The sequence below is a fragment of the Syngnathus scovelli genome, chromosome 17 (genome assembly GCF_024217435.2).
Source record: "Syngnathus scovelli strain Florida chromosome 17, RoL_Ssco_1.2, whole genome shotgun sequence".
Taxonomy (NCBI): domain Eukaryota; kingdom Metazoa; phylum Chordata; class Actinopteri; order Syngnathiformes; family Syngnathidae; genus Syngnathus; species Syngnathus scovelli.
The window spans coordinates 12,488,405-12,515,856 of record NC_090863.1 but is presented as its reverse complement, the minus strand read 5'-3'; the positions used below and the strand labels follow the sequence as shown (position 1 = coordinate 12,515,856).

The 27,452-nt window shown below is 43.4% G+C and overlaps 6 protein-coding genes across 8 annotated transcripts; 1 reads left to right on the top strand and 5 right to left on the bottom strand.

Annotated features, from left to right (window-relative positions):
* Positions 1-335: 335 nt before the first annotated feature.
* pecr (peroxisomal trans-2-enoyl-CoA reductase) lies at positions 336-3,104 on the bottom strand. Its single transcript, XM_049747132.2, has 8 exons — positions 2,847-3,104; positions 2,120-2,253; positions 1,877-2,042; positions 1,436-1,517; positions 1,076-1,172; positions 883-993; positions 573-684; positions 336-481 (listed from the first exon to the last, which is right to left on the bottom strand). Exons 1-8 carry the CDS (start codon positions 2,956-2,958, stop codon positions 399-401), a joined length of 897 nt encoding a protein of 298 aa, XP_049603089.1. The 5' UTR covers positions 2,959-3,104; the 3' UTR covers positions 336-398.
* A 295-nt stretch (positions 3,105-3,399) lies between these two features.
* Positions 3,400-5,106, bottom strand: rpl37a (ribosomal protein L37a). The gene is made up of 4 exons (XM_049747143.1): positions 4,981-5,106; positions 4,385-4,513; positions 4,176-4,258; positions 3,400-3,558 (listed from the first exon to the last, which is right to left on the bottom strand). The coding sequence occupies exons 1-4, from the start codon at positions 4,981-4,983 to the stop codon at positions 3,495-3,497; spliced, it is 279 nt and encodes a 92-aa protein (XP_049603100.1). The 5' UTR covers positions 4,984-5,106; the 3' UTR covers positions 3,400-3,494.
* A 36-nt stretch (positions 5,107-5,142) lies between these two features.
* On the top strand, positions 5,143-6,956 carry cfap410 (cilia and flagella associated protein 410). Its single transcript, XM_049747135.2, has 7 exons — positions 5,143-5,469; positions 5,551-5,569; positions 5,680-5,726; positions 5,828-6,057; positions 6,146-6,296; positions 6,367-6,454; positions 6,537-6,956. Exons 1-7 carry the CDS (start codon positions 5,345-5,347, stop codon positions 6,699-6,701), a joined length of 825 nt encoding a protein of 274 aa, XP_049603092.1. The 5' UTR covers positions 5,143-5,344; the 3' UTR covers positions 6,702-6,956.
* orc2 (origin recognition complex, subunit 2) lies at positions 6,953-10,663 on the bottom strand. The gene is made up of 15 exons (XM_049747096.1): positions 10,479-10,663; positions 10,246-10,401; positions 9,975-10,058; positions 9,749-9,838; positions 9,635-9,666; positions 9,500-9,557; positions 9,112-9,416; positions 8,926-9,035; positions 8,712-8,844; positions 8,511-8,607; positions 8,275-8,421; positions 8,011-8,182; positions 7,881-7,942; positions 7,699-7,817; positions 6,953-7,236 (listed from the first exon to the last, which is right to left on the bottom strand). The coding sequence occupies exons 1-15, from the start codon at positions 10,546-10,548 to the stop codon at positions 7,153-7,155; spliced, it is 1,719 nt and encodes a 572-aa protein (XP_049603053.1). The 5' UTR covers positions 10,549-10,663; the 3' UTR covers positions 6,953-7,152.
* Positions 10,664-11,217: 554 nt separating this feature from the next.
* On the bottom strand, positions 11,218-14,322 carry zgc:162816 (uncharacterized protein LOC571260 homolog). The gene is made up of 10 exons (XM_049747119.2): positions 14,126-14,322; positions 13,772-13,927; positions 13,318-13,447; positions 12,894-13,044; positions 12,619-12,799; positions 12,387-12,505; positions 12,168-12,294; positions 11,971-12,033; positions 11,776-11,881; positions 11,218-11,692 (listed from the first exon to the last, which is right to left on the bottom strand). The coding sequence occupies exons 2-10, from the start codon at positions 13,915-13,917 to the stop codon at positions 11,603-11,605; spliced, it is 1,113 nt and encodes a 370-aa protein (XP_049603076.1). The 5' UTR covers positions 13,918-13,927; positions 14,126-14,322; the 3' UTR covers positions 11,218-11,602.
* A 195-nt stretch (positions 14,323-14,517) lies between these two features.
* On the bottom strand, positions 14,518-27,310 carry col6a2 (collagen, type VI, alpha 2). Of its 3 annotated transcripts, none has more exons than XM_049747072.2 (32): positions 27,113-27,310; positions 22,582-22,661; positions 22,380-22,480; positions 22,092-22,235; positions 21,648-22,016; positions 21,539-21,559; positions 21,405-21,470; positions 21,211-21,309; positions 21,101-21,127; positions 20,984-21,010; positions 20,857-20,901; positions 20,698-20,751; positions 20,567-20,629; positions 20,434-20,496; positions 20,300-20,353; positions 20,191-20,226; positions 20,054-20,116; positions 19,838-19,900; positions 19,711-19,773; positions 19,570-19,632; positions 19,428-19,478; positions 19,264-19,362; positions 19,136-19,198; positions 19,030-19,065; positions 18,913-18,958; positions 18,673-18,825; positions 18,520-18,614; positions 18,144-18,325; positions 17,876-18,054; positions 17,757-17,795; positions 15,843-16,186; positions 14,518-15,399 (listed from the first exon to the last, which is right to left on the bottom strand). In XM_049747072.2, the coding sequence occupies exons 2-32, from the start codon at positions 22,646-22,648 to the stop codon at positions 15,133-15,135; spliced, it is 3,042 nt and encodes a 1,013-aa protein (XP_049603029.1). In that variant the 5' UTR covers positions 22,649-22,661; positions 27,113-27,310; the 3' UTR covers positions 14,518-15,132. The 3 variants fall into 3 exon arrangements, with proteins under 3 accessions (XP_049603029.1, XP_049603028.1, XP_049603030.1); XM_049747071.1 differs by lacking the exon at positions 27,113-27,310 and adding an exon at positions 23,998-24,179; XM_049747073.1 differs by lacking the exons at positions 14,518-15,399; positions 15,843-16,186; positions 27,113-27,310 and adding exons at positions 16,272-17,248; positions 23,998-24,181.
* Positions 27,311-27,452: the final 142 nt, after the last annotated feature.

The window sequence follows — 27,452 nt, the reverse complement described above, 5'->3', positions numbered from 1 at the left end:
CAGCACTACTGATCAAAGATTTCATTTCATATTGAAAACACAATGTACCTGGATCCTGTGTCGTGACCTCTGCTTCTGCGTTGTTACGACAATTTCTAATTTGCTCTACGGCAGTTGTACGGCAAGCGCTTTGCGACAAAACAAGCGAAAACGTCACAACAGCAACGCAGTAGTGGTGCGAAAAGGTTTAACCTTTGCCATAGGAGAATTTCAGGCACGATGTATTCAATAATGTATGTATGTAATGTATAACATGCACATCATTATCATAGTAATGATCACAGATAATTAGTTCTTCACGTTCCGGTACATTACTATGACAAAGTAGCCGTGTCTTGTTTAAACCAATCAGCATAAAGCATTTGTGTTTTTGATGCTATCATTGTGGGACAAATTAATCATAGCTTGCTTTGAGGATTGAGGAGGTTCTTCAATGCATCCAAGTTCTCCCCCTCTGGACCTTCGGGCCATGCACTATGATCTAGATGACACACACAGACAAAAGCGTAAAACACATTTGTATATAAGGAAAAAAACACTGTGGTAGCACATTGGGACCAAATTCAACATACTGGGGATCTCCCACATGGAGTGGTACAGACTCTGCCCTGCATCCACCCTCAGTGTGGCTCCAGAGATGTAGGAGGCGGCAGGAGAGAGCAGGAAACAAACTGCAGAGGATATCTGACCGTACAAACAAAATCAATTGACAAATAATAAAAAAAGAAGAAGGACGATATGTCGAGCTGTCCTGAAGATAGAGTATTATCATTTTTCCACAAATAAATACAATTGTGGTTCTAAACATTTTTAGCAGCAATTACTGACAGATTTTTGCCTTTCATAGTTTAGTCCCCATCTTTAAATTCTCACAAATCACACCTCTTCTGGCAGCCCAAGTCTCTTTGCAGGACTAAATGGAATGGACATCTTGAAAAGAGTTGGTCCCAGCTCCTTGTAGTTCTCCATTGCCGTTTTAGAGAAAATTGTGCCCTGCAACCAATCGGACACTAGCTTGATACAACCGCAATATCAAATATTTATGGAAGTGCGACAAGGCGAGAGTTATGCATACCGGGGCAACAGCATTGACCCGGACACCTGAGGCAGCCCACTCAACGGCCAAGCTCTTTGTTAAGTTATCCACCGCTGCTCTGGCTGCACCTGTGTGGCTGTCAGTGAGACAACGGCAGAGTTTGGAATCATTCACGTGTTCCCCACTCATCACATAGAAAGTATTGTTTACAGTACTAGTGGACCACATACTCTATTAGTATCATTAGCTGTATCAAATGTTGTTTTTAATGCGTGCTGTGGGCCACTAAAAATGGACAACCCTGATAGAGTAGCACACACTGTACTTTCAAACAGGGCTACAAAATGGTGGACTAAATATGTAATGATTTTGGACTTGTCAACATTTTCAACTACTTACGCCATGCCCGGAAATCCTTTCCACATGTCAGCAATAATGTTAACGATCACACCTCCATGTTGCTTCATCCATGTAGTGTATACTGTGGGGTGCAATCCAAGGTTATTATAGTTAATAAAAGCTAACAAAATAACTAAAACACATTTTTGTGAACAAAATAATTAAAAAAAAATTTTTTAAGAAAAATAAAACTAACCAAAACTACATCGTAAAGGGATACTTGACTAATTTTGCCATTATCACAAAAGGTTAATGTGTCGACAATAATGAGCTTTTAGAAAAACTAAAATAAACTTGCCTGTCACTCACTAAAACTGAATTTAAAATAATGAATTATACTGAAAATCCTCAAACGATTACAACCCTGGTGCAACCGTCCGTGAACGCAGTCATGTATCATCTTCAAAAATGGAGTGTAAATGTGTAATGTAAATGCTTTACCCTCCTTGCAACAGTGAAAGGTGCCAGTCAAGTTTGTGTCAATCACAGCTTTCCATCCTTTAGAAGACATGTTCTCTGCTGGACTACTGAACTGACCGCCACCGTTGTTCACCAGAAAGTCTATGTGACCGTACTGCTTCAGCACTGAAGATACAAGTACCTTCACCTGAAATATTCAAGCACTGTGCATCACTCATTTCAATTCAATCAGAGGACTGTCTCCAAGGTCGAAGGAGTGTGCACCTCATCCTCATTACGAATGTTGCAACGTAGAGGAGTGACACATGCAGGGCTGGAAGCTGGAATTTTTTTTCGCATCTCTTGGGCGGCCGCCTCCAATCTCTCTGCTTTTCTGCTGGAAATCACCACACTACAACCTGAGAACAAGTTTGGGAGTGGTGATCAATTACAATGCAAAGCTAAAATTCAATTACAACCTGAGATATCCAGGCACAGCTCCAGAATTTTTGTTTTGTCGCAGAACTGAAGTGGATATTGACCAATATTTTGGGAGGGGAAATAATAGAGGTAAATAATCGAGATGCATAGTATATACGTATGTACAAGCCTCAGTGGAGTGCCATCCCTGCAAATTTAATTTAGATTTGCTGGTACCATTGTTACTACTGAACAATGATTACAAAAAAGCAAGGTGCAAGGTTCAATAGTGCACAACCAACAAGATTCTGTTCATACTGTCGGCCACTGATCATTTAATCCACCATGGAGAGGACTTTAGCTCCAAGTATGAAGCACTGTCAGGCAATTTTTAACATACACATAGATACACATAAATAAAAAAGAATGTTGCACTATGCTGAAAAGTATGGTTCTTAAAGTCATGGTGAACGTGTCCAGTATTTTCTGTACAGAACAAGTTTGTCGAGTGTTTGTAGTCAAATCCTCGAACGTTTCTTTTAGCGAGTTGGTCAACAAGAGTGAAAAATTCGGACAAAACGAGATAACTTACCAAGTTCTATAAGCTCAGTGGATATTGCTTTTCCAATGCCAGTCGCTCCACCGGTCACAATTGCAACTTTATGGTTGAACAAACCCGGTCGAAAGACACTGTGCGTCGCCATTGTTTCTTTTTCCTTGTAGCCCACCTGCAGGCGGTTAGCAGTACTACAATAATTCGTCACTTATTTGACCTACTTGCGTGCCAGCTCAAGGTTATGCAGGTCTATGCAGCATTAATTTCTTGTGCTTTTTTGAGTGCGGCATTTCTAAAACAAAGTTCTGCTATAAGCCCAGACGAAAATCGCAAAGGCGTTATCTAAATTGATTTACACGCTCACCCATCCACTTAAATAAATCAATCACGTGACATTCATAGCGCTGGTTCCATGTGGACGAAGTACTAGAAACTACTATATTTTTTTTAAATTCTGCAAACTTGTTTCAATGTTAAAAGTGTCTTAACGTTTGCCTAGGTTTCCGTGGTGTTTGGCTATCAAGTCATTTTTGACTTTGGGCACATTTTGATTTAATTCAGGATGAAAAAGATGATCATGGACACAGAATTCCCCTCCAGACAGGTTTATTGTTGGATGAGGCCAAGTCCGGGTTGCTTCTTTTGTGAGAAAGTCCCAAATTCTTCAGTGAGCATTTCACTGGTTTACTGGTCCTTCAACTCCTTCAGCCTCCTGATTGCTGACTTGACTGTGACAGCAGAAGTTGTGCTGCAAAGAAAAAAAAAAGCAAGCAAGCTTATATTTGGGCCCCAATACATTAAACTTTTAAGTCAAAATTTCTGTTAGCACTTTTATAATCAAATATTAATAACTATGATTTCTACTGTAACAAAAAAGGTTATGCCAGTTTCAAATTACATTTCAAATGCTTGAAATGTTTCATCCATATTTCACTTCAAGGTAATACAGCAGGTTACACCGAGATTGACACTTCTCAAACATGGCAAATTGTAAGCATGCCATAGCACCGAGTGACTAAACTTTCATTCATTCGAGTAAATAAATCCCTGCTAACACAAGTGCGTACACCCTTGTCACTTCTATTTAAACATCAAAATTGAATGGGCTCATCTTCCTGAAATGTGAGAAATCAAAGGCTGTCAAACAATAATCAATGCTAAATGACAATAACAGGGTATGACTTAAAAATGTACATTTAAAGGAGAAACTAAAAAGCTCAAACATATTGTTTGAACTACCACTGTGCTTTTGCGAATATGAACTCCTTAAACCCATACAGGTTTATCAGCAGACTGCATGTGGTTCCATTCATACTACATTGGCTGTTGACATGAGCACATTTACTGGTTGAAAACTCAGCTTACTTGTAAGTCCAGGCTCCTCCAGCCACGGTTTTCATGCACGATCCGCAGTGCCAGATACCCACAGCCCTCCTCTTCATCTTAGTCTTCATGGAACATGTTGGGAAGGGCGGGAAAAACATTAGAATGATAGTCCTACATGTCTGCAACGATGTTATGAAGTAGCCATGGCACGGCACATCAGCTGGAGTACTTCATACACACAGCCTCACCTTGCCACAAAATGAGCAGGTGTATTTGGCGTGCTGGGAGATCTCAATCTTCTTCACCATTTTTCGCAATGAAGCGCCATAACGTGTGCCATATTTACCAACAATGCCCACCTTCTTGGTGCGTTTGGCCTGAGGAGGAATACACAACACATTCGTCAATGAAATTTGCAACTGGACAATATGACATAAACATAAATGGTAACCATTGTCATCGAATCCCATTCGCTAAACCCATTATTAGAAATCCAGGGACGGATTCTAAATTCGACTGCAACAAAGTACAAATATATATTTTCACATAGTGTGTGAATTGAATACGTTAATGTTTATGGTTTTGGCGATAACATACTCGTGGCTAAATTAGCACTGGAGCCGGTACGGTGGGTGTTTTACATGGAGGCAGCCATTTGTAATACAGAGAAAATACATGGAAATGCTTCCATCGTTAATTTGCCAAGGGTGGCCTAAAATGAAAAAATTAGAGTGTCATATATTAATCTAGTATGTGGGGGTAGCTTCCGGGTGGATTGTTAAATGATATTGACAACCGAAAACCTTAGATTGACGCGGATTTGCAAAACGTCTTTTGGGCTCACCATCGTTTCGGCTGAGAAGTAGATCCAAAGAGGAAGTACGTAGCGCGCAGGCGCGATTTGTTGGCATCATTGCGCTGCATTGTGGGAATAGGAGTATTTAAAGATGGCATAATACTCGAAATGTGGATTCAAATTACGGCAATTGGTGACACGCTTACATACTTGCATTTTATTTGAGTTGTTTTACACAGTTTGTCAACCAATTCAAATATTGTAAATGTTTTTGTAATGCTGTTACTAAGGACGCCTTGCCTCGTAGAGATGCGCAGGCGCATTCGTGTTGAAGACGTTAGCATCCCTTCTGCAGACTAGAAATGGTTCACTTACGACACCTCTGTTTCTTGTTGATAGACTATCTGTGTTGATGGGAGGTATTCTTCAACAAGAACATATGCACCTGGGTCTGTCTATGATGAAGCTAACACGCGAGCATGTTCTCACCGAGGCAAAAGCGTCCGATCTGGGAAGCGTGAGGAAACTGAACTGCTGGTAAGTGGTCAAATTTGGGAAAACGTGCCACATATGTTTGTCTTATTTGTTAGATCAAATAAGCGTACTTTTATTCTGCAGGGGATGCAAACTGACTGACGTGAGTACAACCGTTCCATTCAGTCTCCATAACTCTAGTATGACTATTATGAATGATACATTAACTTCAAGCTAAAACGGTGCCTCACCCCCCCCCCCCCCCCCTCCCAGGTTTCTATTTTATCTCAAATGCCAAACATTGAAGTGCTGACACTAAGGTTAGTTGCGACAATTTTGCTGACTCAACACGACCTAATTCTCAATTGAACATCACATGGGTTTATTAAATATAAAATTAAGTACGAGTGTCCCTGTCCAGTGTCAACAACATCTCATCTCTTGCACCTCTGGCTGGATGCTTGTCTCTTTGTGAGCTCTACCTGAGAAGAAACATGATTGCCTCACTCTCGGAGCTTTCCTATTTGCGTTCAATGACACGCCTTCGGGTATTGTGGCTTGCTGACAACCCTTGTTGTGGGAAGAACTCCAGTGAGTATCGGCTGACGGTCCTGCGCTGCCTACCCGGGCTGCAGAAGCTGGACAACCAAGGTCATTACATCGGTTCATTGTGAAAAAGGCTTTAAAGTGATATTTCACACAGCTGTTTCCTCATATGTAATTTCACACGTGTGTACAGTAGTGACAGAGGATGAGATTGCATTAGCACACTTGGAGGGTGAGAAGATCAGTGCACCACCAAAGGCAGTTCACCAGCAGCTTTCTACCAATGGTCTTCCTGATGCAGAGAAAGAGAAAATATCTCACAGCCACGATATGAAGGAAACCAAGTAAGCCCCTCATATCACTCACCACAAAATGAAACCAGAAAACAATCCCCTCTTGATTTTTTGCATACAGTAATGTCAAAGAGTTGAAGATGAAGCCTCTGTCCAAAGACAAGTTCCCCTCTCTTCATTCTCAATCGACCAGCTCCTCTACGAAAAAGGTAGCCTCTTTTTTTTTTTTTTTTTTTAGCAACTCAAAACAAAAGATGATACTTGTCGATTAACCTAAACATGTCTTTGTAGACACACACACTTGAAGCCGTGCTGCTTCTTCTGAGGGACTTGGATCACGAGGAGCTTCGGATCGTGCACACGGAGACACAGAACCGACTCGGGACTTTCACACTGGACTCGTTAGAAACGCTACGAGATCCGCAAACGACAAAATCTGCTGACGTTCAACACTGAATAAATTCTAGCATGTATCAAGTCATAAGCCTCGCTCGCTATTTACAAATAGTAACTGTTGATGACTTGAAACAGGGTCATAGCTCGCCCGTTTTCTCCCTTTTGCACTACTGCATGCGTTTACACATTCAAATATCCTCGCTTAGTGCTCTCCTAACCAAATCACCATGTTCTATCACGAATGCTGCCTTACAAGAACAAAATGTATGTTTTATTAAAGCTCAATCTATTTCTGTAATTAAAGAGATAAATTGCTGTTTGACTGAATTTATTTGTGCTGCTGCTTTTAGCACACATCATACATACTTCAACACAATGAATGACAAGGTAAGGATGGAGGCGTAGACTAAGTCTATTTTGACTGACTCTAATCTGTTCTGTAAGTTGGCTGACAAACCATTATGTTTTTGTTAGCTATAAATATGAGTGTAATTTATAGCGATCTTCTCAGTCACCCACCCTCCTCATTCTCCAAGAAGTCCAACAGTGTGCTTGCATTCACAGCAACCATCAGGTACTCCACACCATCTGCACCCTGGAGAATTAATAAATTGCTGTAAACATGAATTGCATGCCTTTTCAATAAAAAATATGAAGCAGTTGGCAAATACTGTGGAAGTTCTGAATTTGAATATCACTAAAGTTGGTCATTTGATCAGCTCAGTGGCCTAGTGGTGGAGTGTCTGCCCTGAGACTGGAAGGTTGTGGGTTCAAACCCCGGCCAGCCGGGGTCATACCAAAGACTACAAAAATGGGACCCATTGCCTCCCTGCTTGGCACTCAGCATTAAGGGTTGGAATTGGGGGGCTAGATCACTAAATGATTCCCGAGCGCAGGCGGCACCGCTGCTGCTCACTGCTCCCCTCTCCCCCAGGGGATGGATCAAAATTTGGACAAATTTCACCACACCCGGATGTGTGTGTGACGATGATCATTGGGACTTTAATCTTATATAAAAATGCTGAGCATCTGCTTCCACAGTATAGCAGGACTTTACCTTGCGCGTTCGTATCAGTTTGTGGTCTCTGAACTCGGTCAGCTGAGTCCTCAGAGTGAGGTCAGAGTTCACCAAAAATGCCTCACGACAACGTTGGTAAAAATCTTGGAATGACAATCCTGCACGGGATAAAAATATCAATAGAAAATCCTGAAAAGAAACTTTTGAAATATTGAATGTACCTGTGTATGAAGGATTGTCTTTGTTTTCCAGCTGAAATTTCACCAGCACTTTGAAAATTCCTCTGCAAAACAAATGGAAGCATTAAGAGCTGCCAAAACATGTTTCACGGAATGAAAGTGTAGAAAGTACCGTGCGTTTGGGGGCAAGCTGCGGAGAACATGTGTAAGGGAAGACAGAGCCAGAGCCCCTGTTTGCTGCACCAGCAGAGAGTTCTCGTACGACGTCTCTTCAGTGTAGTGATTGAATGTCACACACTCCCACCACAGCCAGTTAAACTGACTCTGTTTAAACTGGTCCCAAACTGGGAGTATATAGAACAAATTGACAATTTGGACAGCATTTATAATAAAAAAAAAAAAATTAAAAAAAATAAAAAAAAAGCTCAAAACCAACCAAGAGGAGCATTGATGTGGTCGATCGTAGCCACAAAGTGAATGTTGGGTAGGGATGCCAGCTGCCCCAAGGCGCTCTGGGTCTTTTCTCCTCGCAACATTGGTCCATCGATATTATTGATCAACACGTAGATATGAAGATCTGGGCCTGTCTCAAGGGTACATTTCAACTTCAACAAACCCTGCAAACTTTTTTTTTTTTTATTAAATTAAAGCCGAGGAGACAAACAAACTCACTATCTTGAAGTTTTTGGGAGATGTGCTGGATCTGATCGGATGGTGTTCGAAAACTCCCCTGGTGCTCAAGAACCTCACATGTCAAAGTGTTCAAAATCTGAAGGAGCATTTGTTGAAAGAAAATGCCAATCAATCGTGCTTAACCAAATTAATTGACGAGTTGAAATGATTTAGTTTTTTCTTCTTTTGGTGCATACTCACCGATTTCAGTGTGATGGAAGGGAAGAAGCCATTAATCACCAGGTGCATTTCTTGAGACAAGTAAGAAGACCGAAATTCCTCCAGGAGCTCTTTCTTGCTGCCCAATCCGTAGAGCAGCACGCTGAATCCCAACCTTTAGACAAGCACTCATCTTTTTTGTTCTCCTTCCTTCTCGTCAAAATGCAAGAACCACAGTAAAAATGCGCTCACTTACTGTAATTGCAGCATCCATTTCCCAAAATGCTTTGTATGTTTGTTGTGGAGGCACTTGATCTCTTGAAGGTAACTAGAGGGGTTTAATTCTAAGAGCTGAATAAGTGTCTCCTGTAAGGCAAGCAAATAGTTGAGACACTATTTGGATAGCATCAAGGGCAAGGGAAAATGCATGACTACAGCTTACCCTGTCTAATTTAGGTGTGTGTAAACGATCGAGTGTGCGGTCCGACGTTAAAACTTTGGAGCTGCCGTGGGCCTCAAAATAGTCCTCAACCATAGTGGGCTGGTTGATAGGTTCAGGAGTGCTCTTGCTCTTTTTGCCAGGGGTCCTGTAGAGTGCTGCTGATAAACCTTTACTTGGTGTCCTTGGAGTCTGGTTCTCCCCAACATCTTTCTTTACTTTCTGCGCTTCATCCACCATGACGTCATCCTCCTCCTCAGAGTCGGAGGGTGAAAACTCACTGTCGCTGTCTGATCGAAGGCTGGGAGCTGAACAGGCCATCGGTGTTACACATTTTAGTTAGTGCTTTTTGTAGATTTTAAAAGAGCTAATATCTGCTGGTCACACTTACTTGACATTCTCTTCCTCAGCCTGTGGGGTGTTGTGGAGACAAACTGTATTTTCTTGCGCTGTCAGAAAAGAAGCAAGTGAGAAAATAGTTCCATTTGTAAGCAGCATATGAAAGGCAGAAGAAAACAAGGCTCACCCGTTGCGGCGTTTGGTTTTTACTTCTGAGGTCTGCGCAGAGAGACACAATGCACTGAAGGGCATGTGGATAATCATAACAACGAGCCACGTAGCAAGGAGATGCTGAACTTACTGTGGCCTGCCCGAGTGGGAGTAGAGGGCTCAATGCTGGGAGTTGTGCTGAAGCTCACACTTTTCCCTGGAGTTCGTGCCAGTTCATTTGCTATGTATGACAAACATCGCATGTATAAAAGGTTTAGTTAGTTAGATAGATAGATAGATAGATAGATAGATAGATAGATAGATAGATAGATAGATAGATAGATAGATAGATAGATAGATAAAAAATAGTCACTCACCAGTCTGGGCCATGCTGTGGCCCCGTTTGGTTTTCTGAAAAGTGAAAATGGACGATCCTGCAACTCCGGACATACTGTCGTCATCTTTAAAAAATAAATAAATAAATAATGATGGCATCTAGTTCTGAGTGTAACGTGCCTCTCATCCAAAATTAGCTGACAGGCTCTATCTAGTAGTGACGCTAAACAGACTAAGTGATTTAGGAAAAATTGATAGAGGATGTAAAAGTAATATTCGATCAAAATTGTCACAGTGTCATCTCTCTTTTACCTTCTGTACTTTCTGCGCAAAGAGCTTGAACATGGTTCTGCTCATCAAGGAGGGCATTTTCATCCCTTTCTTTCACTTCTTCGTCTCTGGCTCGTCGTCGCTTTGGGCTCTTGAACGTGACCATCTTGTGAATTTTGCCAGAACTGCTTGGCACCACTTTAAAAACATCAACATCACTCAGAACGACAGGAAGAGAAGAAATCGATCTTCGAATAACCATAGTTCATACTTACCCTCTTGCTTGTCAACGATGTGCTCCAGAACATCCCTATCCCCGATGAACTTCACCTCCAACAGACTCATGACTCCAGGAACAAACTTTTACAGCAATAAAACGAATAGTCGATCACGTTATAGCACAACACACAGCTTTCCGCGCCATCACGCTGAAGTTTTAAACCACGTGAAAGGTGAAAGTTCACTTTCGACCAATTAGAACGTACACTCTAGTAAAACAACAGATCCCAGAATGCACTTCGGTGTGCCGCTTTCGAAACCGCAGGAAAATACAAAATCCAACTTGAAGCTTGCGAGGACTCACCTGTGGCTCCTTTCGGCTTTCCCCCGAGGGGTCGCCACAGCGAAACATAATTTACATAATTTAAAACAATACAATCTCAGAATAAAACTCGTAACTATGTATACAGATTGTTTGTAACTTATTTTATAAACGATAAAAATCTGTGACAGTATATATTTTTTTTACTTTAAACAAATAGTAAAAGCAAAAAGTAGAAACAAATAAATTACTATTTTACAGATACCTGAAAGACCTATTTAAGCGTGATATTATTTCGTTACTTCCCACCCTTGGTATCATGTACACTTTATGAACTCTTCCCTACTTGCTCAAAACATGTCACAATGTTTATGAAGAAGCCATTAAAGAGTAACACTTCAACCAAACATGAGCAAGATACATAAATTCGGTAATGTAAAGAGATTTCATTCATGCACGCACATACAATGGTGTTATATTAAAACACCCCAAACACAGCATGTGTAAAGGGAGCATAAAACATTTATTTTACATTTATTGAAGTTCAGCACTCGTATATCCAAAATAATTCATACCTGTAGCGTATGATCAAATGCTTAAGAAAACTGTGGTCTAGAGTGGCCTGTAATAACATTCTCCTTACTACAAACAATTCATAATACACACTGCAATATTAAGATAATGATAACATGCATGCACAAACTTGGCCCATAAAGCTGGTTCTGATTCTGACACACACAAAATAACTGTTCAAAAGCCATGTTCATTTACACATCTTCTATGCTTGAATGGTTGGTTAGTATGAGGAAAGAACAACTGCATAAAGGTAAACCGTTTCAGGGATCTATTTACATCTATTCACCATCCACGTGTTGGTATCCACTTGCCCACAAGAACGCCTCCTGAGTGCACATGATACACAGGATGCATTATGGCTGTTGCACATGACTGCAAAAAAAACAACAACAGAAAAACCCAGGGTCAAATAGGAGGAAATTTAACAAATAAATGAGCATAGTGAGGACGCTAACATGGTATGGAATCAATGCGAGTAGAAAGCCCAGAGGGTACATGCTGTAATCCAGTTTTCCTGAGATAGGCTCCACTCTTCCATGCTCCTGAGTCATGGATAATAACCTGGATGAAAACATAGATGGTAAGCTACATTCAAGTTTCTAATTGGTTAATGAGACATTATTTATAGAAAGATATAAATTTGCAACTACTTGAGGTTTGAATGCCCTTCGATCACAGCGTATCCTGTTGGAAGTTTCCCAGCCCCATCCAAACTTGAGTAATATGCATTATAGGGATAAAAAAAAAAAACAACAAAGAGCAGAAATTGAATTTACACTTACATAACTTCACAACTGTATTTGGTTTGGGTCCTGTGCATTAAACTGGGCCTGGATGCAGGACGTACCTTAACCCAGTCCACCCACAATCAATCAGTAGCTGGTTCCTGTGGGGACAGTGACCTATGACTCTTGTCAAAACACGGACAGCCACGTCTTCAACATTGCATGAGCCAATGAGAGACTGCTGCACATCTAGAAGCAAGCAATGTGATGGGACGGCGCAAGATTCAGTAATTGACACTCACGCAAATGGCAGGAGCGACATCTTTAGTACAAGCACCCACCATAGAAGACAAAATTTCCAGGATGCACCTCACTAAGCTTTGCCATGTCTTGGACTGGGTGGCTACAGGAGGGGGTGGAGCCAATGCTGGACTTGCAGGTAATGCCAACAGCCTTTAGCCTGAAGGAAAAGAATACAACCAAATTGTATACTTGATCAATGACTCCCAAAATGATGATGACAAAGACAACTTTAAATGAGCTGAGAATACCCAGAATAAAATGTGCACTCACTTTTCCATGAATTGCAGAGTAAAGCTGGTGGTCTCCTTTGCGACTGCCTGAATTTCCTGGACCCCTATGCAGTCGTAGGTGTTGCCACAGTGAGCGTACACGCCTGTTAGCTGCAAACCTGCTGTCTCAGCAATGGCCTGTGCCAGTCTGAGCGCCTCCGGCTCCGAATGCAGGATGCCAGCTACAAGAAAGAAATGAAATGAAATCAGCAGCACTTCAAAATAAATAGTACATACAGTACTGTTGGCCCTATTTTGCCATTCTTGCCTCCTTACCTCTACCGTTGCCACAGTCCAGTTTCAACCAGACATGCCACAGTCGACCATCTTTCAAGGGTCGCTTTTTGAGCTGCTCCAAAGCATCAGGATGGTCCAGTAAAACTTGAAAGAGCTCCAGTCTCTCTGACAAGATGGCACAACGCTCCACCTAGCAAAAGATGAGGATAATTGGTGGTGTGACCATCTCATATTAACAGATTTTGTTTGGTTGTTTGTAATCGATCAGGGATGAGCAACTTCAATGATGGAGTGGACCACCAATTTTAAATATGTACAAAATACATGCTGGCCCGCGACTAGCAAAACTCTATCTAGAATTAATGCCCAATGATGCGTGTCCCACCAGTTGCGCGTCCCTGTACATCATCATGTGATCTGCAATCGAATGTATCATGTGGCTAATAGAGAGAAGAGGAAGAACCTTATCAAAAGGTAGAGAATAAGCATAGAGGATGTCATCAAATCCATGGTCAGCATAAAAACAGGCCTCTGCCAGGGTGGAAACCACGATGCACCGCCGTGAACCCCGTGTCATTATGTCAGCACACTCACTAGAGCAAACACATACACACACACACACACACACACACACACACACACACACACACACACACACACACACACACACACACACACACACACACACTAGTCAGCGTCCTACTATATTGTACGTGACTGAGCTACTCATTCATACCAATACAAAAATGATTGGTTGCTTTCCATATTATTATGGTCACTTCTCCAGACAGCATGCTCACCTCCACATTGATTGACTTTCATGTATGAATTCATTATCATTATAATTTGTTGCAAAAAAATAAAATCAGTGAACATTGAGTGCTTTTTGTCCATCTGTGTTATGTGTGTGATCGTACAGGGTTTTGTGGGTCTTCATGTGAGGGCGAAGCTGAACTCCAAGCTTCTCACATCGTTCAATCATCCTCATTGCATTTTTCTTCACTTTGTCCACATCGACCACCAGAGCAGGCGTACACAGGGCTGAGAAAGGCTCCCCATCCATGTTGGCAGCACTAGAAGACACACTCACCGCACTTACATTTGAATGCATGACTGGCATGAGACCACATATTGGCCCAAAACGAAACCCTGCTTTTAGATCATTTCTTTACATTTCGCTGAACTTGAACACTACAAGTGAATGAAAAACTTTGAGCACTAGTTTGGAGGCTAAAAAGCACGCAAATAATATATTGTTCGGTTCTACCCACCGTTAAAGGTCGAGTGGAAGTTCTGTCCTACAAGTGGATCGATCATTCATGCAGAGAAGCTCGGACTTCAAACTTGTTTTTTTTCCACCAGGAGTCGCGGGCTACGTCTCAATTCAATTGGAGTTATAGGAAAGTCTGACTTGAACCTTATTTTTTGCGCCGGGGGTTGCAGGCTATGACTCAATTCAATTGGAGTAATGAGAAGTGTCCTTCGTTGTGGCCGAGCCCTATCGATTCTTGGCGCGCCACCGAGCGTGTGCGCGTGCATGCGTGTGTGTTTGTTTGGGGGTACAAATGTGGCACTTTGAACCTGTGACGACAATAAGTAACTGACTTCACCCAAATAACGCGGGTCACACAAAACATGCATTTTTAAACACAAAATAAGACAGTTGGAGTCACCACATTTGACTTTATTTGGATTTCACGTTTACAGATATTGTGGCAGTTTTCAGATTTGCATGAGCGTGTATCGTCTGTTCCTGTGGCATTTAAGTGGGATATGAGAGATTGTTTTAATTCTCCTGACAAAGTATTGTACAGCTTCTTATAATGTCAATAATAAAAAAAAGTCATCAGAAGTACAAATGGCTTTGTCTTTTTCTCTGCTTTAGCACTTTTCATGTATAAACACTGACTTTGTGACAACAGTGAGAGAGAGAAAAAGAAAAACCTCCAAACATTTCGGTTCATACAAATGCATATTATACAAATCTTTGATGAGTAGTTCCTTAAGGTTGGACAGCTGACCATAGATTTAGAATTAATAGAATAGAAACTAGTGACAGAAGATTGGCCTAACTTAAAGGGTCGTTCCTTTTTTGGGCAGCATAAAACAATCTCCACCCATATCAAGCTGCATCAGTGCTTTACATTCGATAATGATCATGCTCATACGTAGAGATTTGGTTGGTGCTTTTGTGTTCGCGTGTACGCTGAAGGAAAGCTCCTTCTTTCGTTCTACCAATTCTAATTCTATGGCGTAGAGAGAGCATTGCAGCTCCTCACTAGCATATCCAGCGGACAAAACGCTCAAAGAAAGACGGCTTGTTCAAAGTGGCGTAGTCGTCCCCTCTAAAGATGGACGACATGTCACCGAGCGCCACTTTCCGCAGCACCTCCTCGTCTGTGTCACTTCCCAGGGCGATCACCGTAGGAACACCCTCGGCTCGCTTCATCGACGACACGGCCTCCTCCAGCTGCTCGCTGGACGTAATGCCGTCGGTGATGAACACAAAGGCCAGCTCAGCGTTACGACGAGCTAAGCGGTTGCCCTGCAACACACGCGACGAATTGTCAACATTAGGGATGGTTGGCTACTGATATCAAGTATTCGTACTGGTATCCATCTTGAAAAGAAATTCTATCGAGCAATCTTTGGAGATTGATATGTCTGTATAAAAGAAGCTACAAATGGACAACCTCAAATTCATTTTTATGGGTGGCTGTGATAGTAAGCAGATGAGATTTTCATTCATTTCCCACCAAAGGGAGCAGAATTGTTGTTATGGGAGGAAAGAATGACCAAACCTGAGACCCATCCCACATGACCTACCATATCTTTCGAGGCCAAGAGGAGTTGCGGTCATTTCATGTTCACAATTTGTTAGCATTCTGGACTGGGGTCACTGTCGTGACATAACCAGGAACTTTTCTCGTGGGAGACATGAGAGCATAGGCTACTCATTCCTCCGACGTGAGTGTGTGTTGTGTTTACCTGAGTGCCTAATCGATAAACCACATTGTTGACAGCGTGGATGATAGCGTTGGCCAGAGCCGAGGAAGAGTCCATGTAGGTTACTCTCGCCAGCGAATCGGAGATCACTGTCAGATTGTGCGTGAGTGGGAACTCGATTCGCTGTTCTGTCGGGCTGCCGTACTGCACCAAGGCGAAACGAGCGCTCCTCTCATCCGATGGGCCGTCTGCCAGGGTGAGGCGACGAGCCACATTGTCGATGAATTCCTTGGCCCGCCGGTGGTTCTCCAGTCCCATCCGCTCGGAGCCGTCCAAGAGGAACACCACATCCAATGGCCGCTGCACACAGCTGGCCACAGCAGGTTCTGGAACAGCCCCCAAAAAAACATATATCAAGTGAGCCTTTGATTGCAATTACTGGAAAGTCCAATTCAGCAGGAAACCATTCCATTTGCTTTCTATGCCAATTTATTCAGTTCCAATATATAACATGTGTTCTTTACAAAATTCATATTTGCAAGTTGCAGTCACTGAGCAACAGCTGAGATGAAAGTCATCAATTGTCCAAGTTATTCTGCTCCAAGCCAAGCCAAGCCACATGCAGCAAAACATGCACATATGAAAACCATAGCTGGTTTTAAGTCTCTTAAAAAGCTCAAGGCACCATCATTACATCCCAAGAGAAATGAATCAACACAACGCCAGACATCTGATTCATACACAACATTGTGTGTAAGTTGACCTTTGTGGCTGATCATGCGCAAAATGTCTAATTATATGAAGTCATTTCCGCAAGCCAGTGATTCACGATGGAAATAAGGCTTCATCACAAAACTACCTTCCACAGGAGAAGCATCAATGGCTCCATACAACTTTTCTCCCAACAAATGGATGACATCCATCATGCGTCATCATTTAAGTTCCCTGGACACAGTCCCTGGTAAAGTACTTTGAATTCTTTGTTTTACTTTCGGGAAGCCTGCCTGCCTGCCTGCCTGCCTGCCTGCCATATGTAGCCAATAACCAAAATGACCCGCATAATGTTATTTATATTGCACGACATAAAAGGTGCAGTGGTGTTAAGATCTCCAAGTCCAGCATTAAGCATATTTGTGAGGTAGCAGGGTTAGCATATTAGCATTAGCAGAGCCCTATAGCTTTTTCAGGGTCTCCCATGATGTCTCCATAGACATATTTGAAGGAGTCGATGAACAGCTGGGTCCACTGCTGCCTGTCTGTCCCCTTGGCCAGTTTTGCTCGTTGGGCTGTGTATGCCATGGTTGCCACGCCAACACCATATTGTTCCTTGCCCAGTTGCTTCAGAAGGCCGGCGACACCCTCCAAAGAGGTCGGGACCAATGAGGGGGTGCCTTCCTCGGCTAGAGGCCTCCATGCGGGAGGGCCTTGCCGTGAAGTGAAGCGCCCTCCTGCAACAAGGGGGCGGAATAACATTGCGGGCGGCGTCCCACCAACACCACGCGACGCGGGCAAAGTTTTTTTTTTTTTTTTTTACACTGTAAAAACTGGCGAGTCACTCAGAAAAACCTAGCAAAGTTTTTCTACTCAGAAATGCTAATAACATTTTACAAGGAGAGATTTGGGGTCAATTTGACTTATTTTATAGGTTGATGTTCGGACGATACATCAAATGTTTGGTTTGTTTGGCGCATGAGGAAAAAAACCTTTGTGGAACCTTATTTTGTTCACCTTTAAGTTCAAATACTAAAAGTAACACCATTGTACAGACTCACGTTTGTTTGAAACGGTCATTGATTACGAGAACAGCAACGAGATGGACTAGTAACGCAATTTGGAAAGACAAAGAGACGGGCGCAGAGACAGACAGACAGACAGACAGACACATACTGCACGTAATGCAAGTACCAGATTGACAAATGTCATTTCTCCAAGTCGTAAAAGCTTCCAAAAGCTTACCTGTCTTACATGGCAGGTCCGGGCAAACAATAACAGGATCTGAATGAAAGACAAACAGCGAATTGGCCAGGATCGACTTTTATAATAAACGTTTTGTGTCCTTGTTTATGTCCACGTACCTGGGCAGAGGACTGTCTCAATCTTGTCAATGAATTCCTCTGCCACAAGGTCGGCAAAACGCCTCATGCCCAGCACCCTTCCATCCCTCTGGCAGGCTATACTCTTGAGAATTTCATTCTCTTCAATCTGATCAAACATGTCTCCAATACCGATGGCGCTGACATCGACGCTGGGATCGCTGCAAACAAACAAGCGGACGCCCCAATAACGCATTAGCTCAGTCTCGCTTGACCTGGAGGCTGATGTGACTTTCCAGGTGGTAGGTACCTGCAGAGGTAGGTGAGCAATGAATCATCATCTCTGGGGTCGAAGCGTCCGTCGGTGATGACCACCACGGTGACGTTGGCTTTGGCTCGACGGCTGTCTCTGATCAGATTGTCGTAGGCGTACTTCAGAGCAGATGGAGTCCATGTTCCTCCAGCGATCCACTCCATGCGCTTCACTGCGTCCTGAAAAATAATTCATTTAATTTCACTTAATTATCCTTGAATATAAAACATCCAACAAGTCATTCGGGTCTACAGAGCGCAACTAGGTTATAAATCAACATCAAACTTATCGTTGTGCTTAAGTTACAATTCTGGCAAGAGACGCGGTGATGATGATGACACAACAGCAAAATGTCAAAGATACAACAATCGACCTTGAACGAAGAGAGGGAATCGATTTTGGGATCGTCGAGCCGGATGGCCTGGAAAGTCCCGCTGTGACTGTACTGAACGACTCCCACTCTTGTACCTGGAAACAAAATCGAGTTGAGAGAGCTGACGCTTGAGCTGACAAAGTATTCCCATACCTGTTTCTGACTGAGGGTCTTTGGCCAGGGATCCTAGTCGGTTGATAGTGTTGATGACAAAGTTTTTCTCCAAAGTGAAGTTGGTCAGGCCAACTGACTCGGAGCTATCAATCACAAACACAATGTCCAGAGCGCCGCATCGTTTTTCACAATCTGCAAGCACAAACACACACGGACGATAAGGAGGTGAGTCACGTGACGTTGACTCAGATGACATCATAGATAGAAATGGAGGCTCACCGCAGCAGCCGCATGTTTCCCTGATGTAATTCATGACATCACATTCCTGCGGGAAGAGATGATAATCAAATCAGGTGTGCCATATTTGAATGGATGCGATAAAAACAATCATCTTACAGTGAGGCCAGGGTCACCCTCAGGACCAGGATCTCCCTGAAGAAGAAACAATGACTTCATCAGATGAGGCCTTGAAATTAGCTTGACGCAGTTTTTCTTTACTTACATCACGGCCGATTTCTCCTCGAAGTCCTCGAGGTCCGGGCTCACCCTGATGTCCTGGTTCACCCTGTTGAAAAAGAAGTTACACCTGCACAATCCAAAGACTTGACGTGACAAACAAGTGATGCTTACTGGCTCTCCTGGGGTTCCTTTTTGTCCGGGATCACCCTTGGGACCACAATCTCCTCTGCCGCCGCGAGGTCCACGATTTCCCTTCTCTCCTCTCTCACCCTACAAAAAAAGCCGTCAACTGTTGTGGCACAGCTCAGGCGTGGATGTAAACTAGTTGTTGGTACCGATGATCCTCTTGGTCCGGGATAACTGAAACCAGGTCTTCCGGGGTCTCCCTGAATTGATGTGAAAGAAGCAATTAAAACACTCATCACGTTACATCATATACGATGAAGACAGACAGATAGATAGAAGACATCCATCCACCTTTGGTCCAACTTGTCCTGGATCACCTCTTGGTCCAGCATCACCAGGGTCACCTCGTGTACCCTACGATGAAAAGAAATGAGAGTTTATGTTCAAAACTACAGCTTTGGTTGATATTCCCAAATCAAACATTTGAGTTACATTTCGTCCTGGCTCTCCTGGTGTACCTGGTGGTCCTCTGGGGCCTGGAAGACCATTGTCCCCCTGTTTAGATGAGAGGTGAGTTAGAATTGCTCTCATTTAAAAAGATTTGAGAATGTCCTCTTACCTTTGCGCCTTTGTTTCCTGATTCACCTGGAGGACCCCTCAAGCCCTCTGATCCCATTTCACCCTAAATATAAAGAACAGTCCAAAAACACAAGAGACACTTTCACAACCGTAAACAACAACAAAAACTTTGTTCAATTAGCTTCTGGTTCCTTCAAATTTCTCGCGATAAAAACAGACTTAAAAGGTGGTTTTGAGAAAGTATACTAAATCATACCTTGTCCCCTTGGACTCCATCTGGTCCTTGAGTACCCTTTGGTCCATAATCTCCTCGCCTCCCCTGGTACACAAGCACAGTCCAAATCCAAACCAACTCAAAAACAGAAAGAAAGCCAATTATTGAATTGTTCTTACAGGCTCTCCTCTTGATCCAGGAAGTCCTGGGGTGCCCTAAGAAACAAGGCACAGATGAGTAAATGTGAAAGAATCGGAGATTTCTTGGGTCATTTTTTCATCATCTTACAGCAGATCCTTTGAGTCCAGGTAAACCGGGCGATCCGGGACTTCCCCTTTCTCCCTGTAAACCACAATTGTCCTCCGTCATTCCAAGTGATTTAAAAGTTAACCGATGATGTGAGTTTTCATGGTCCTCGTCACCTTAGGTCCACCTTCGCCAGCAAATCCAGGTGGACCAGATCTTCCAGGACGTCCAGGATCTCCCTGCAGGCAGATAATTCCGACAAGAGTGATAGATGATACACTTGATTTCCTTGAAGTTTTGTTTGTTTACCTTATCTCCAGCAGTTCCAGGAAGACCACGTTCACCGACATCTCCCGGATGGCCATCGGAACCCTGCGAGTGTAAACAATATTTTCAAAGTGTGCTTGTTCACGGTTTGGTTGATCATATCTTTGTCGTACTCTGTCTCCGGGGTCTCCTTTGCAGCCAGGAGCGCCTATCCGTCCAATTTTACCCTGTAAGCAAATCACAAATAGAACATCAAACAGTGGAACAAAAACATCACTGTTGCAGACTGTTTGGAGAATCAAAAGGTGTTGACGTTAAATGATATTCTTTACCTTCTGTCCATCTGTTCCATTGCGCCCTGGGATTCCAGCTACACCCTGATGACAAGAAAAAGATGCCATGAAGGAAACAAATGATCGCACTGACTCCTAATGATATTTAAGAAGAAGAGAGGTGTACCTTTTTCCCTTGGGTCCCCAACTCTCCCTGTGGACAAAAAAAAAGTCATTCACCGTCACTTGGCATGATCTTTCTTTGCTCCCCAATTTCTACCGGATTAAGACCAAAGCCTCTCACCTTCTCGCCTTTAAGTCCTGATTCTCCCTACACAGAAGTAAATGAAAAGCAGAGAATCAGAGCAAAATTCACATGCTCCTCCTGTAAATGCCCTTGGAAATTGGTCTTACTTTAATACCAGGCTGACCGATGGGCCCCTCGATACCTGGGTCACCTGGGCGACCTCTCTGACCTTTTGGACCTGGATCACCATTGTCTCCTTTAGCACCCTGCGGTGAAAATAAGTTGTGAGTGGAAAAGTTGTACAACAAACAATGCAAAAAGTGTGTGTGTGCGTGCGTGCGCGTGTGTATGAGAATCTCACTTTCTGGCCTCGATGGCCTTTTGGACCCGGTGGCCCTTCTGTCTCCAGGCAAGGCACTTGATAGCACTGTAGGAGATGGAGAGAGAAATCATTCAAGTTGCATTCCGGAAAGTCTTGATGGTGTCTTGTCTCACCTCCACAAAAGCTTGATGTTTCTGTGGAAAAAATACAGACGAAACAAGTTGTTATAAGAAACGGTTGACTCAACATGTGCCTACGTTTGTAGCTTTGCGTTTGAGTCACCATGGTCTTAATGATGCGGTCAATGGTGTCCGTCTGGATGACAGGTCTTCCGGAGCTCAGATCAACAGCCAAGAAGTCCCTCCTGTAGACTGCAGCTGGAGCGTTGGCAATATCCCTCAGCCCGGTCTCATCGATATTCTTGGAAGCCGCCACCACAAAAATACCGATGCCCTCGTCACGCGCCCTTTCTGCCGCCACTTTCATTCCCAGGGGTTCGCAGGGGTTTCCGGTCACATGGCCGTCGGTGATGACCACGGCAAATCTCAGGGCGGTGGGGTATGAGGGTGAGCGCAGCATTTCCATGGTCATGTTGGTGAGGGCGCAGTCTGTGTAGGTGCCCTTGCCCAGGTAACGAATTCCCCTGACACCCTGGCAACAGTCAAATGTCAGAGAAAAGAAACCCAAGATATCCCACCTTCACCAAAGGCTGCCGGTGAAACCTACCGAGATGAAATCCGTCTTGGATCCGAGGCGGCTGAACACTTGCTGGCGCTGGGAATAGTGCAGCCCACCGATATTCCAATTGATTTGAACAACACCTCGAAGTTCGGTCGTTTCTAAACGATCTGCAAATTGCTCACTGAACAGCTACAATAGAAAGAAGCAGAACAATACACCGAGATGTTATATATCTGTAAGGCTACATTGTATCGCTCCTGTCCTTTGGATGGGAAAATGGCAATGGGGGACAATGATTGACTTTTGATGCTAGAGTTGCTATTAAAAAGGAACCTTGATGCTCTCCACAAGTGATCCAGGGGGAGACTCCTGCAGGGCGATGGTCTCAGATGTGTCAATGGTAAAGTACACATCAATAGGGCATTCTTTCTTCTCTGGAAAAAGTAGAAGAAGGGCGGACACGGATGTTATCAAGATAGATAAGATAAGATAAGATGATGAGGAGCTGTAGATGTTCGGATAAACATCCACTTACGGTGGCATTGGCCGTTACTCAGGGTTCCAAAAATAAGGCACAGCGCAATGACCTTCAACCCTTCCATCTTCTTGTCCGTTCTGTTAACACACACAGACAATCATTTTTCTGTTACACATATCCTCGTTATTTAGGTGAGAGGGTACGTCTTGGAATGATCTCCAGTCAGCCCCCTTATAGAGCAACAAACATTCACGCTTACATGGAAAATTTGAGGTGTTCAATGAACCTCACGTGCGTGCCCGTGGATTTTGGGAGAAAGCCCGAGTGTTTGGGAAAAAGAACTTTCAAAGCATTGGGAGAACACCAAAAGTCTCCACAGGATGGCTTGAAGTCAGAAACTCTCAGATGCGCAAACCACTAGTACAGCTTGCTGCTTCTGATGCCAAGAACCAAACATGATGGGGTTTGACGAGTCGTGACGTCACCAAGGAGCGAACTTTGGGTTTGAACATTCCCGACATGGCGTCAAAGCCGACTCACAAACGTCTGGCTATGTATCACATGAAAAGATGATACGAGGGCTACTTACAACACATGCAAACGCTTCATTTTGTCAGAGCTGGGAAATGCTTGCGATTGGACCGCCGGATACACCTACCAATCCACTAGTTGGGGGTCCTTCTGTTCTATACTGCTGTAACTCTGACATGTCAGTTTTGGCAAGATCAAGACAAACAAGGTCAAGAGGTCTATCCACCCATACAAGCCATTTTCCTACCAGCAGCCAATCCCAACCTATATCTGGGCGGGAGTCAGTCAATCAGAGGGCAAATTCACTCTTCCGTGAACTATTCACACGGTGGACAATTTAGCCTCTTGAATTCATTTAACGTGCAAGTTAATGTTATGCAGGCAAACCGCACATTGCAAGTCGAGATTGAAAACCCAAACCTCCGAACTGTGAAGCTAACCGGCAATCACACGGAACATTCCAAGCAATGCCCACCTGAAGACGGCAAATAAATGAATAAATTAAGAAATAACCCCCACATGTCCAGTCAACTAGATTCACGTTTCACGCCTCGTTTTGGGCCTCGTCGAGATTCCGCATCGGAGCATCAAGTGTCTCCCTCTAGCGGATGAAAAGTAAAAGGATGCGAGAAGTTGCTCGTGCAGATGTTCCAACTCTGTTCACTGCCTGGCCGGGAAAGTGACGCGTTTTTAACTCAATCTTTCAAAAAAAAAAAAAAAAAAGCAAACGTATATGAAGCGATTTTAGCAACAAAATGAAAGAATTAAAGACTTTGTGGGATTCAATTACCTTGCACATCAACTTTTGTTCTGACACAACTAAACTCATCTTTAAACACATAAAAGCAAAAATGAGCCAGATGAAGAAAGGAACAGATGAGTAGAAATAGAAATGCACGTTACTGTGGAAGAAAACCAAAAGCAAAAACCAGCACCACTCACCTGAAATATTTCCAACTTCAAAACGTTGTGCACCCCTGGTCCAGTGTGGATTATTTCCTCATTTCATAAATGGGGGTACACAGACAAAAAATGGGGGAAGAAACGGGAAATAAAGTCCTGGACACCCGTTTACTCTCCGCAGAAGAGCCTCCGTTCGCTCTCCTGTCCCGCCCCAGCCCCAGTCGAAAGCACTGATCCCTCCTCCCGTATGCGCGCAAAGGTTCGCAACCATCCGCTAGGGGGCGCCGTGGCTCTGCAAGAACCACTGTGTGCGCGCGTGCGCGCACGACAGGCCCATTGTAACAGTGGCCACTGTGGAAAGGAATTGTGCCAAAGCTTCAGATGAGTGTTAACCCTTCAGCACACAACAGTGGCGGGACGTACCAAAGTACGTTTCTGTATTTTCAAGTGTTTGCATTCTCCTACTCCTGCCTGTGTCCAAATAGGCATGTTCTGTTTACAACTTCTTTAGATGTTGACACAAAGCTAAACAGTATCTTTACTTCTACTTAAAGTGGGAGTACTTTTGGCACCACTGACGCAAACACACATGGATGCATTTGGGCCTCAAAAATGATGATGACTCCACAGGTATTTTGTGATGTTCACAAGACATGGAGTAAAAAGTCTAGAGCCCCAAGTCATCTTACTGAAAATATTTCCAGGCGGTTGGTTGGTTGGTTCATCACAGTACATGTGGTGAGAAAGTGAATAAAACCAAACAGGATGAAACGCAGACTAAAGAGCGCCCTTGCATGTGTCTGTTTGCAATTATTTGGTGTAGTTAGAGAGGTTTATACGCGGCCTAAACACTGACAGACTGTCCTTGAGCCTTTTTTTTTTTTTTTTTTAACCAAAGTCTTAACGTGTGTAGGTGCGCGTTCATGTGCCGGTCGGTTTGTATGTGTTTGAAGACATGCTGGGAGTTCTCCTCTTGAGTGGATTAACACACTTCAGCACCTCACTTGGTCTGATTTCATCTTCACTTGATGGTTGCCGTGGCAGCTGCAGCAGCCACATGTTCTATCATGTCAATTTGTCCAGTTGAATTTGGAAAGGGGCTTGCAGTGGCTTGTAGCCACTAATGTGTTCTCCAGCAACAACGCAGGGGTCAAAGGCTCTTCAATGCTGGTCCACATCTGTTACACGAATGAAGGCTGTGGAACTACGAAGGTCGAACACAACATTGGTTTACTAATTTGAGGGCTCTTCACATGAAGTTTTGCAGACGCAATTTGTTTTTCGGGAATAAAAAAGAGCCAAAGGAAACGCTAAATGCACCAAGCCAATGGCTATGAACTGAGGTTTCAAGGAAGTCGTTCTAAATTGCCCGTTGGGGCATTCGACTGTACATGTTCCCAAGTCATTTTCAATCCAGTTTACCTTATATAAACCTTTTTGTTTTAACCACTTAGAATATTACAATTATTCAAAATAAAAACTTTGCAGATAACATGGGCTCCAATTTTGCAAGCAGAAGCAGTTTCCTTGCCTTGTTCAGTCGCCTAGCTCCGCCCCTTGTCGTTGGTGCCGTAATCTTTACACACCATTGGCCCAGCGAAGAAAAATGGGGAAGGGCGTGTCTAGTGACACATTTCCTTGAGACTGGATTGTCACCTCAAAACAAACTAAGTCTAAAGAGGCTTAAAGCTATTTTGACATGTGGCGTAATGCTGGATTATTGGGCTATTTTCACAAGGTGGGGTGAGAATTTTCCGGGAGTTCACATTTCTTCAGAAGTCTCCAAAAACATGATGAAAAGTCCCCAGATTTGTTGCTCATCACCCCAAAAAAAAAAAAGAGGCTCAAGAGGTTGGAAAAGTCACAAAATATAGCAACGGTGTCACTAAATTGCAGTCGCTTACTTTGATGGATGCCTGAACTTCGCTTTTGGTCATCATTTAGTTGGATTCAGTTTTATAATTTGAAAAAAAAAATGTTTCCTATAAAAGTGACCTTTTGAATTGGATGAAATCCCATCCATTCATCCATCCATCCGTCCGTCCGTCCGTCCGTCCATCCATCCATCCATCCATTCATCCATCCATCCTCTGAAGCGCAAATATAGTTCAAGGCCATGTTGCAGTACAACATCCTGCAATGCTTTATCTACAACGTGGTCAGCATGGATTCCAAGCAGTGGAGTGAAACATGGACCAAGATCTGGACTTGTCACTGGCGGTGATTTATGGTACAATTGCAAATGGGGCTTTGAACGGACAATGAGCCAATGCCAGCTGAACTCTACGAACGGCTCTCAGATTTAGAATGTGACTCTTGTAAATTTGTAAATGTCAACGACAGGAAAGCTTAGTGGATTATGAGTCCCTATCTAATTGGAGGCAAAATCTTTGGCAGCATTCTACTGAGGAAACGGAGGAGGAGAGTGTATGAAGAAGAAAAAAAAGAGGAGGAGGAGGAAGAGTCCAGCTGCTCACCAGTGAATCTCATCTCTGTCTTAGCCATGGAAAAGTTTTCCCTTAAAAAGAGAAGAGGAGTGGAGCAAAGTGCATGGGATGGCGGAATAAAGTGTTAGAGGGAGTGTTCTGGTCCCTCTTAAAACTGTGACTCATAAAGCAGGAATGACCCTCTCCCCCAAATAAGAGTAAAGCAGACTCTCTTTTACACTCCCTCGTAGTTCTCACAAATGCTCTCTCAGTCTTTCTTTTTTTTTTTCCTTTCCTCAATTTCTTTCACATGGACCAAGAAGACTTTTCAGCACGGGGGTCATTTTGCATAATTGTTCCCAGAATCATAAACAGTTCCGATATCACTTTGCTTTTTCCAAAGAACTACAAATTCACTTCATACTGTATGCCAGGGGTCTCAAACTGCAGTCCTCGGGCGGGGGCCGCATTCCTCCATGTTTTCCAAGTCCCTCGTTAAACACACCTGATTCAATGATCAGGCTCCTGCAGAACGTGAGGATGAACTGGTCACTTGAATCAGGTGTGTTTCACAAGGGGAACTTGGAAAACATGTCGGAATGCGGCCCCCGCCCGAGGACTGCAGTTTGAGACCCCTGCTGTATGCAACACTTGGCAATCAAACATGTATGTGCACCAGAATTCAGACATTGACAGTGAAATAAAACATGTATGTTCTCTGCACTGACTTGAGATGTTTTGCAGCGCAGCTCCTGGGTGCTCACGTTTAGTCCAAGCAGACACCAAATTGTGATGATCTAACGTGTTTCTCTTCGGAATCCCTGATGTCACTTTCTCCAGATGTGGTTTGCGTGGAGGCAAAGCACCTGGGAGTCGTTACCTCGTCGCTCGTCTTCGCTCAACTTGTGTCACTCGGATTGGACGCTTGCACTGAGGTCTGAGAGGAATCCGAAAGGCAGCTTTGGAAAACAGGGGGGGGGAGGAGGAAGTGCAGTCTCAGAAAATACTGTTGTGGGCCAAGACACATTTCTTAAACAAATATTGAGACACACAAATGCGCTGAAACAT